We start from the raw sequence: 10463 nt of genomic DNA, 5'->3' as shown, positions 1-10463 counted from the left end.
TAGATGGAATTCAATTCTTATAGCACGCTCTTAGACTCGCTTCTCTATAGTAGAAGTGCAGCATACAAGTATCTCTCCCATATCACCAACTATAATATACAACTATATTCCACATACATTATATTAGCTTAATTAATTTGTGTCTAAATTATGATTATTAGGATGGAATTCAATTCCAATGATCCAAACGGGGCCTAAATGTAATAGATGTAGTAGCTAATTTATCTTTGATGGTAGATCGTTGGAAACTCAGTCACGAGGGATGCTTAGGATTTAAGTAGTGCCAACAGAATATTGGTTGCATGATTATCCAGCGATAGCTGAATTTCTATGGTGCCCAATATTATCCTGGAAGAGCATTGCTCTGAACTTCTGTTGAGTTCTAATGTCTTGTGTTACTTCTAAAACTATGGTGACTATGATCTAGTGCTGCTGCTTCGTGCGGCTTTACCAGGTCCAACGTGTTGAATAATGTTAGGGTTGATGCAATGTAATATTATTCATAAATGTGAATGCAGAAGATGTCTATATATATAATATTATATCAAATGTAATATTATTGATAAATACAACTTTATATATATTAGCGTGTTAGAACTATTATACGTAAACGAAATAAATACGAAATACTAATATAGAATAAAGAATTAGAAAAAAAATAAGAATATTTATTAACGATCGTTTATACCAACCGGTACTAAAAGGAATTCTATGACCTGAAGACGTTTCCCAGCAGCAGCGTCTGAGTTCTGACAAATGCTGCTCGATCCAGAAAAAAAGAAACGTGAACTTCTTGTGTCTTCGTGTTGCGGTGTTGACCAGTTCTCTGGCTCGTTGACTGCAGACCCTTCGATTCGGACCCCGGCCTGCTGACGTTCTGCATTCATTCTCCTGCGAAGACCAATACGTGCCCTTATGACTTTAGCATAAACGAATTTACATTTAGACGTATAAAAGGCCTACGCAAAATGCATCACTAAGCAGCATTGTTTTGTGGGGACTGAGGAGAGGAGCTCAAATTCCTCTGTATTCTGTGGAGCTCGATCGGGTGAGTGAGAAGAGCAAATAAAGGATCCAGCAGTATCCACCGTGTTCTTAGTGGACCTAATGCGTCTCACTTACCACATATGTAAGGCCCAAAAGCTAGGTGGTACGCGAGCCTTACAAGGTGCAACGGGCCGATTCTAAGCCCGTGATGAAAAATCATATAGTAATTAGTAAAAAAATTATAAAACACAGGAAGGGTAAGCCGTGAGAACTACTTTAACCAAATGTTGTTCACATTAGCTCTTCATGCACACATGCCAAACCATTCAAGTTGGAGTACCTGTTTGTCTGCAACCGTAACACAAGTGTCGAACAATATGGCGTACATGCATATGCACAAAAAACGAACGAATCCCAATCCTCTGCCCGTATAAAATCCAACCGGTCCTACGCGGTTCCAAAATGACCACAAAAATCTACTCCCTAAGCAAATCTCATCAAACAAAACCGAAGAAGCACATGAACGGAGGTCCGATCCGTTACAGAAGAATACATCATCATTTGTATACGATTGTTGTTGGTGTGTACATGTATGTGTCTCAAGAACCTAATCGATCATGCATCCAGAATTCCAGACCGATGATCAATTCAACAAGAGGGGATGGGATGGGATGATTAATCCTCGGTGTGCTCCAGCACGTCGACCATGAGCTGCATGACCGTCACCTGCGCCTGCAGCCGCGCGATGTAGCCGGCGGCGCGGAGGAGGATCGAGCTCAGCTCGTTGGCCTCGTCGCCGCCGCCGCTCGGCACGAGGCGCCTCAGCGCCTCCATCTTCCTGCTGACCACCTCCGTATCGCGTCGCCTGCTGATGGCCTGCCTCGCCTTGCCGTTCGTCGGCGGCGAAGGCCTTTTGGAAGCCATGGCGGCGGCGGCGGAGGACGTCGGTGGCCTCGTTCTTGGCCTTGCCGTCGACGATGTCGTTGAAGAGTTGCAACGACGGCTGCCTGTGTGAGCAACCATGGCTAATCTTCGTTGCAAATTGCAGCGGCTAGCTGTAGAGAGATAATTAATGAGGACTAGCTCGAGGAGATGAAGGTTTGGATAGAGATGAAATGATGATGCTAGCGGCTAAGTGTGCAAGAGAGAGGGAGGCAAGGCCGCAAGGGGGTGTTTATATAGACAGATCATAGATGATGGCCGGAGCCAGGCTGGAAGAAGAGATATGTGTAGGAATAAGCTAGGTGTCATGCATTGGCATGACAAAAGCCGGATAATTAAGAACAATAAACTTTTTACTGACCAAATCAAATAAACAAAGCCTTGCATTATGCAACATAGCTTGCTACTCCCTCCATCCTAAATTATAGGTCATTTTAGGTTTTCTAGATTCATAGATATTATTATACATCTGGATATATAATATATTAAAAAATCAAAACGACCTGTAATTCGGAAGGGAGGGAGTAGATCATATGTGCATGTGGCTACGACATGGAGCACACACACATTGAGAGTTCTTAGCAGATCATGCAGCCATGTTGGGATGCATTGCAATTTGCTTGGAGGTGAGGGCATGCGTGCATGACTGCATGTTCTCCTAACTCGAGGCCACATGCCACCACATGATTCCTTAAACAGCCAACACCTCACCTCCATCTTTCTGCATGCACTCCGATCGCTTCCCTTTCAATTCTCCTCGTCACAACACCCTGTAATGTGCCTGTCATCGCCTCTACTACTCTCCCATGCCATGCATGATTCCCATGCAAGCTAGCTACCCTCCATGCATGCATGTGTGACGTGTCATCGGCCCCACTCCTCTGGCAGGCTGCCACCTCAGCAAAAGTGCAGCAAAGAAAGAAGAAAAGTCGCCTCAGCTCATCTGCTCATGCATGTGTGAAGAAGAAAAGGTCTCCTGCAGCATGTGTTCACTGTTCCCATTGTGGTGCTGGGCATCCCTATTATATATATGTGTTAGTTAGGAATTATACAATTAAGGACATAATTATAAAATAAACAATATAGATTATGTTGTAATGTGCCAGCATGTTCCCCCGCGGGGAGCTGATCACGATCGACGCAACTAAAACGCCTCGGATAATGGACAAATGGGATGCGTTGCACATGTAAATCTCCATGATTTGGGGGCTCTTGATTTGCAGCTTAGCCATGTTCCCCCTCTCCCTAGCTATTGACAGATATCAATGGGAACAGTAATGCGCGCGCTTAATTGACACGTGTCATATGTGCCGGCCGTCGATCGTCGGCACCGCGATTTGCGGTGCAAGATTAGTGGTTGGCACGCGGAAATCAGGCAATTTCCGTGAAGATCCCCCGGATGAGGGACAAAGAGATTGTATGTATATTCAGTTAGTTAGTTGATCAAGTTGATGAACGCATCAACATTCATGTGCGTGTACGACGGCGGTTGATCGATGAGCAACCAGGTGTTGGTTTGTTAGCAAGCTAGGCATGTGACTAGACTTATTAAGTACTCCCTTCGTCCCAAATTATAAATTATTTTAGCTTTTAATTTATAGATTTTGCTATGCACCTTGATATATATTATATCTAGATGCGTAGTAAAAGGTACGAACCTACAAGATCCAAAACATCTTATAATTTGGGACGAAGGAAGTACGTATAGTGACTAATTAGACCGTCTACTAAAGTAGATAGCAGATTAAGTCTACCCTGCTTGAAGGCTGGCTAGAACAGAGGTCGTCTCACATGCATGAAGGCGGCGTTTGTTGAATTAGGTTTTAGGTAGGAAGTGAGTCGAAATTGACTTGCTGAGTTTGTGCTGAAGTCTTGGATTTGATCTACAGTAGCTGTGTGGTTTCCCCGGTCCCGTACCGTACGCGTGAATTGGTTAGCCCAATCTAGCACATGTAAACATCCATGATTTGGGGGTTCAACGCACATGCATGCCTGAACGAGTGCCGTACTGTGGGCTCAGTGCCCTCGGCTAAACAGGTCCAAAGACTGTGGTGGGCTGACGGCGTGATGGGTTCCCCGCGGTCTGTGGCCCACTAGAGCCCACTCAGATAACTCGAGTCTCGAACGGCCTCAGAATCACGGCTAAGCTAGGCACCCACCGTTGATCTCAGATGGACGGACGTGGACCGTTTCTGCACCCACGGGAACGGAACGGACTTGGGGAACCGGATATTTCCCATTCCCACTTCCTTCTTCCACACCGCCGCTGTGGCCGCGCGAGAAGAAGCCATAGCCATGGCCGCCGTCCCGGCCCCGCCGCCGCCTCTCCTCGCCTCCCACGCGGCCGTCCGGGCCACGGCGTCCGACGTTTCCCGCTTCCGCGGCGCCCGCCTCGCTGGCGACCACCCGCCGCAGGTCGCGGCCCTCCGGCGCGGCGACTGGGTCAAGCTCATCTGCGGCGCCAGCTTCGAGGTACCGTGCGCTTTCCACCTCGCTGCTGCACCCCTAGCTAGATTGAGCTCCGGGACTAGTGAGTGCGTATGCACAGTTGGGTGGAATGGACTGGTAGAGCAGCGAATGCTTCATCTCCAACAGGTGGTGAAAGGCAGGGGGGGAAGGGTCCTGCGCTTGTGCAGTTGTGCTGGTTTTGGCTTAAGCTTAAAAGGAAAAATGGAGAATTGAATTGGGTTGCACCTGTGGAAGCCGACTCACGGCTGTAGTTGGTACCTTTGGTGCCTCCAGGTCCAGGGACACTAATTTGGTGTGCTAGCACAACGAGAGCAGCAGTGGCGGCAATGTATATGTAAAACGGGAGAAGAATTACTGACTGACGGCAATATGATTCTCAGGTTGCTTACACGTGCATTGCTTATGCAGGATGCTGCTGATGTCAGGAACCTCTCCCTTGTCTACACGCTTGCTGGAGGTACGTATGTTGATTCAACTGATGAAAACATCCATTTAGAGTGGATATGTAGCAAATAGCATTTTAGATTGACACCGTGACAATTTCATTGTTACTCAGTTTTTTTTCTTCTACTTTCAGTCTGTCAAGAATTCAGATTTGAATTACTTGTATTGTAGTTTGACCTTATATTGAACAACCACAAACAAAATGAAAAATTGAATGTGCTAACAAAGTCTGATTTGATAGTGGTTAGATGACCAACAAATTGTTGTGTTGGAAGCATATTCTGCTAGGTAAATGATTTTCTTTAAAGTGCACTCCAGTGATTTCACCATTTTAACAAACAAAATCTGATTGTGTACTCTTACGAATCATGCATAGTTTTGTGGATGCAGTGGATTGCATTGATTGTGCAGCAGATGCATCTGTGGTGGGTGCAGTAAATGAGGGTATTGACGTAGCAGCCTCAATCATACCAGCAGTTCAAAGGCCATGGGTGATGGTTAGTGTTAACGATGATTGCAGGGACCTTCATTTCCGTAAAGCTGGTAATGACATGCTGCAGTGAAAATTATCTATTGAAATATCATTCATGTCACTTCAATTTTTTTTCTTTTGGTGTCGATTTGATTGCTGTCATTTGGGAATTGCAATTAGTTTCCTGCTTTCACTAGCATTATTTTCCCTGTATTTAGTTTAGACCTGTTAACTACTGAAACTTTTTTCGCATCTGAATAAACTTGTCTATCCTACAGAATTTGATCCTGAGGATTGCCCACCGGATTGCTCAAAGCCATGTGAGAAAGTTTGTCCTGCTGATGCAATTTCACTTGAGAGCATCATGGTTGGAGGAGAGCACACTCGATCTGATCCCTTACATGGTAAACTTAAGGTATCAATTGGTTTGGTTATTTTCTTCTGCTCATGTTGATTCTCTTCACGAGCTTCAGTTTTTTTACATGAGTTCTGCCTTGTGCAGGGTGGTGTTCTTACAGAGCGGTGCTATGGATGTGGACGATGCTTACCAGTTTGCCCTTATGACAGAATAAGTGAGCACCATTTATCTTCCATCCAAGTTCTTTTATCATCGCCAGACTAGGTTAGCTATACCTTTGTGCAAATTGCCTTCATAACTTGCATATGTCAAACTTCACTGTATTTTTGAATCTGATCCCTCCTGCACCCTTGTGATAGATGATGCAAGCTTTGCCTGAAATCATTTCAGGAGCTGTGTCCTATGTTCGAGATCCGATTACCACTTCTGAACTGTTGAAAAGGAATGATGTTGATGCAATAGAGATACATACCACTGGAAAGTATGTTTCCCTTTCTTTGAGATAGTGGATTAACTAATGTTTACCTTTTTCGGTATTGGCGTCACTTAGGATCTGATATATTCCATCACTGTAGGGGAACTGATACATTCGATGCCCTCTGGAACAGCTTTAGTGAGTCAATCAATAATGTGAAGCTGGTAGCAGTAAGTTGCGCTCTTAGTTTTCTGATGCATACACTAGTTCTGATGCTGAAAATATCTCCATGTTCCTTTGCATTTAGAAGAAATTCCTTCATTCTTCCGCAATGATTGATGCTCAAATTTAACCTTTTTAGGTTAGCCTGCCTGATATTGGTGAATCAACTGTTGATTTCATGAATGTGCTATACGCAATAATGGAGCCTCATCTTCAAGGGTATAATCTTTGGCAGGTTAGTTCACAAGAAAATAAACCATTCAATTGCCACTTTCTAATATGGAGGGTATACTGTCAAATATAGGCCTTGTTCATGTTCCATTAACAGTTTCGTACTTTTTTTTACAATACACGATAACTGTCAAGATTTTTTTTTTGCTTTAGTAAGATTTTCTGTAAATGCTAGTATCACTTTGTTAATCCTCTTGATTGTGGTAGGAACTTGGTTATGCATATGATTTATGGTACTACTTTTGGTCTAAACATATTGAAGTTTCTTCGGGGATTTTCTTTTAAAAAATACTTTTTTTGTGATCAGTTGGATGGCCGACCCATGAGTGGTGACATTGGTCGTGGTGCAACAAGGGAAACAGTTTCTTTTGCTATTCATATGGCTTCAGTGCCAGAAAGACCACCTGGTAAACAAAGCAAACCACTGGAATAATTTTCTGCCTTATGTGGCTCTCTTCCCCCTACAGTTGTCAAGTATCTGCTGTTTCTATGGTTTTGAAGGCTTCTATCAGCTGGCCGGTGGCACCAACTCATACACTATTGATTGCTTAAAGAAAGCTGGTCTTTTCCAGTCCATGACTTTTCCTGGTAAGTTGTTCCTTACATGACTTTTCTTTGTTGAATTGGTAGTACAGAATAAAGAACTCAATATGTAGCTCCAGTTGCTTACTGAACTTATCTTTCGTGGGAAGAAAATGTCCTTTTGAGCAACCTCTTTATCTAATTGAATTCAGGGACAACAACCTCTGAAACAATCAGTTCTCAACAAGCTTTGATCGGAGGGATTGCTTATGGCGGCTATGCTCGCAAGGTTTGAACTAGTGACATGGCTTTTTAAGCTTGATCCTTACTGAAATGGAACTGGTGACATGTCTTTTAAGCTTGACCCTTACTGAAACAAAAGTAGTTACAAGGCTTTTAAGATTAATCTAGTTATTAATGAGCCCATGGTTCTCACATGTGCTTTCCTCATAGTTTTTTTTCCTTCTGTATTGCAGATCATTGGAAGAACTCTACGCAAAATACCAGCACAGTTTGGTCGTGTGCACATCGAGGATCATCCAGATCATCTGTTGGAGGCATTACAAGATGCCCTGTCATTAGTAGGTCCCGTGAAGGGTTATCCAGCCCTTTCAAGCATGAAATGAGTTCTCCCTCTGTCCCATAATAAGTGCATTTCTAGAGTTCAAAATTTGTCCAAAATAAGTGCGCATCTAGGAATGGGACCACGCAACTCTAATTGTTTTTTCTACTTTCTCGGTGCAATGATTATAACTTTACAGGGTATATATGTAATTTTTCACTAACATCAATCTCTTCATCCAAACTCTAAAAGTGTCCTTATTTTGGGACAGAGGGAGTAGATTGACAATAGGAAGTAGATGGATACCTTTTGAACCTAGTTTTTAAGTCTAATACCAATTTACCATCCAGAAAGTGAAGAAAAGAATGCGGCGTGTTCGACCGCAATGTTAATTAGACGCGCGCGCTGCAGCGCTTCGCGGCGCAAGCACCCGGTGGGTCCCACGCGGCCCCGTGTTTTTTCCTTTTTTATTTTTCAATTTTTTATATACCACGTAAATATTTGTATATACGTACAAGTGGTGTGCATAAATTTTTTTAACAACATTCTCTCAAAAGTTATCATAAATGTTACGCGTATAAGTTATATATATCATAATGTATTATGAAATTTATCACGTACAAATTATTCGTATAGGTTACAACTTTCTAAAAAAATAAATTCGAAGTTATTCTTACAAATTGTACTTAGAAGTTATACACATGAGTTCTGCACGCTATTGAAATTGTGCTAAAAAATTATCTCATAAAAGTTATATCGTGAAGTTATGCATTAAAGTTACGTGTATAAGTTATGATATTTTGAAAATAAAAAATTACGGGATTTTAAACTTTCCAAAAAAAAAAAGAAAGTCGTGGTCTGTCGGGGATCGAGCGCTGGCGGCCCTCCTGGCGGGCGCGCTGATTAGAGACGCCCGTGTTGGACGCCTGTATGAGGTCAATTTGGTGATAATTGGACCAGGAATCCCCGTCATGGCTGATGGTCGCTCGTTTCTGTGGAATCTTGAGTGCCGTGGTGCTGCAAACATCTCTTGTTTCCTTTTGTCCTTGTAAATAAATATAGAAATAGTATGAGTTCGACAGCTTTATGCGCGCGGCTGAATTTGTCCTTGTGAAAACAAGCTGCTTTGACCATTGTTTTGTTTTCCAGACACGGTCTGCGAATTAAACTGCTGATGATGACCTTTCAAGTGGGACGACATGTATATTGTTGTCTAATGGAAATGACCTCTTGCCTTTTATTTCAAATGTATAAGGGTATCAGTAAAAGCTCATCAAATATGCCAAGTTGGCAACCAATACCATTGGCACAGGCACATCAAAATATCTCCATCGTTACGACTCCCACCGTCACACATACCTACCATTTTGACCAAAATTTAATCAGGCTTTTGAGACCTTGATCGTCAATAACTTCTGAAATATCTAGCCTGAAGATACAAAAATTATCACCGTAGATTTGCCTTGAGAATATTTTTGTATTCTTATATGTTTTTAGATATTACAGCTGCGTATGATCAAAAGTAAAGATCAACGTTATACCTTCAAGACCAAATAAAAATAAATAATATCAAGTAATAGCCAAAGAACGTTCGAGGTAAAGGAGCCAAACCCAAAGCGAAATACTTAGAATTGACCATTAGACAAAACAGCACAAACAAAGCTGCAAATGCATCATTGACGATGACACATGCACATGTTGATGGATGGATGGTGTCACGGCATCTTTCGGCCACAAGTGTCCTTTGCCCATCAATCATCAAATAGGCCTCGAGTCCTCACCTGACAGAGACACAGTGTGACAGGGGCCCCCACCGCCACCGCCTTTGGCAGCCCAAGCAGTGACCTCCACCTCGCCAGTCGCCACCGCGTCCTGCCCGAGCAGTCTCCTTTTAGTCCTCACGCAGCCCGCCGCCGCACAACAAACCAAGAAGCTGTAGGAGAGGGACGAGGAGTGAGGAGATGGCCGGCGCTGGGGGAGAGAGGTGGGTGGGCCTGGCGACGGACTTCTCCGGGGGGAGCCGCGCCGCGCTGCGGTGGGCGGCGGACAACCTGCTGCGCGCCGGTGACCAGGTGCTGGTGCTGCACGTCGTCAAGGAGCCCGACTACGAGCAGAGCGAGGCCATCCTCTGGGAATCCACCGGCTCCCGTACGTACGCTTGCTTCCCCCATCCCCACTTGCTTGCCTGCTAGCGAGCTAGATGTTCTTGACCTTTCTTGCTTGCCGCGCGAAATTGGAAATTTCTAGCCGAGCAAAGGTCAGATTTTACATGGTTTTCGATGATCCGTGCCCTGCACCGTGCAGTAGAAATATAGAATTAAAACGTATTGCATCGTCCTGCCGGTTACTCTGCTCTCTCCGCTCTGGATTCGGGAGTTCGTGTTCATTGGGGAGGTGGAATCGCGGATAAACAGGCAAAGGTCCAGAGGTACATACAAGGAAAGTGGGTGTGTCTGGGACAGGTCATATGCTACAAGTTGCGGCAATTTCGTCATCAGATTTTACTTTTTCGCCATTTGTGCTGCCAAATTGATCCAAAGAAAATTCTGAAACCCAAAACCAAATTCATCACTGACCTGTGCTCAGCCGAACTATGCGCCTTTATTCGTAGCCAATAAACATTGCAACTACTCCTAAAGAGTACTAGTGAGATCAATATTCTTTAGGGGTTAGGCTAGTCTAGGACGGCCACTATTTCATTTTAATAGTTGATCCAACAGGGCCTACTTTACCTGCCAACTTTTCAAAATTTTATATCATCTTTCATGGTAGTTGCTCATCTTCCTAATTACAGAAATTGAAATTCAGATTCTTTACTTTGTTTCATAGTCACCCGGTT

General features: G+C 43.7%; 2 protein-coding genes across 4 annotated transcripts; one reads left to right on the top strand and one right to left on the bottom strand.

Moving 5' to 3' along the window:
* Positions 1-1312: 1312 nt before the first annotated feature.
* On the bottom strand, positions 1313-2117 carry LOC111257812 (transcription factor bHLH83-like). Its single transcript, XM_022827906.1, has one exon. It carries the CDS (start codon positions 2008-2010, stop codon positions 1663-1665), a length of 348 nt encoding a protein of 115 aa, XP_022683641.1. The 5' UTR covers positions 2011-2117; the 3' UTR covers positions 1313-1662.
* Positions 2118-4179: 2062 nt separating this feature from the next.
* LOC101758040 lies at positions 4180-8019 on the top strand. 3 transcript variants are annotated; one of them, XM_022827986.1, is made up of 13 exons: positions 4271-4401; positions 4807-4855; positions 5084-5130; positions 5219-5385; positions 5593-5729; positions 5817-5886; positions 6063-6153; positions 6248-6317; positions 6449-6544; positions 6848-6947; positions 7042-7128; positions 7275-7351; positions 7539-8019. In XM_022827986.1, the coding sequence occupies exons 2-13, from the start codon at positions 4808-4810 to the stop codon at positions 7686-7688; spliced, it is 1140 nt and encodes a 379-aa protein (XP_022683721.1). In that variant the 5' UTR covers positions 4271-4401; position 4807; the 3' UTR covers positions 7689-8019. The 3 variants fall into 3 exon arrangements, with proteins under 3 accessions (XP_004977087.1, XP_022683721.1, XP_022683722.1); XM_004977030.3 differs by lacking the exon at positions 5084-5130 and having other exon boundaries at positions 4180-4401; positions 5233-5385; XM_022827987.1 differs by lacking the exons at positions 4271-4401; positions 4807-4855 and having other exon boundaries at positions 4865-5130; positions 5233-5385.
* Positions 8020-10463: the final 2444 nt, after the last annotated feature.

The sequence above is a fragment of the Setaria italica genome, chromosome VII, assembly GCF_000263155.2.
Source record: "Setaria italica strain Yugu1 chromosome VII, Setaria_italica_v2.0, whole genome shotgun sequence".
Lineage (NCBI taxonomy): Eukaryota > Viridiplantae > Streptophyta > Magnoliopsida > Poales > Poaceae > Setaria > Setaria italica.
This window is presented reverse-complemented; position numbering and strand designations above follow the sequence as displayed.

Excerpts from the sequence above, each read along its gene's own strand:
- LOC111257812 (XM_022827906.1), bottom strand. The coding sequence starts at position 2,010 with ATGGTTGCTCACACAGGCAGCCGTCGTTGCAACTCTTCAACGACATCG.
- LOC101758040 (XM_004977030.3), top strand. The coding sequence starts at position 4,225 with ATGGCCGCCGTCCCGGCCCCGCCGCCGCCTCTCCTCGCCTCCCACGCG. Across the intron at positions 6,154-6,247 it reads GAGATACATACCACTGGAAA|GGGAACTGATACATTCGATG; the intron begins GTATGTTTCCCT and ends CCATCACTGTAG. Across the intron at positions 6,318-6,448 it reads ATAATGTGAAGCTGGTAGCA|GTTAGCCTGCCTGATATTGG; the intron begins GTAAGTTGCGCT and ends TAACCTTTTTAG.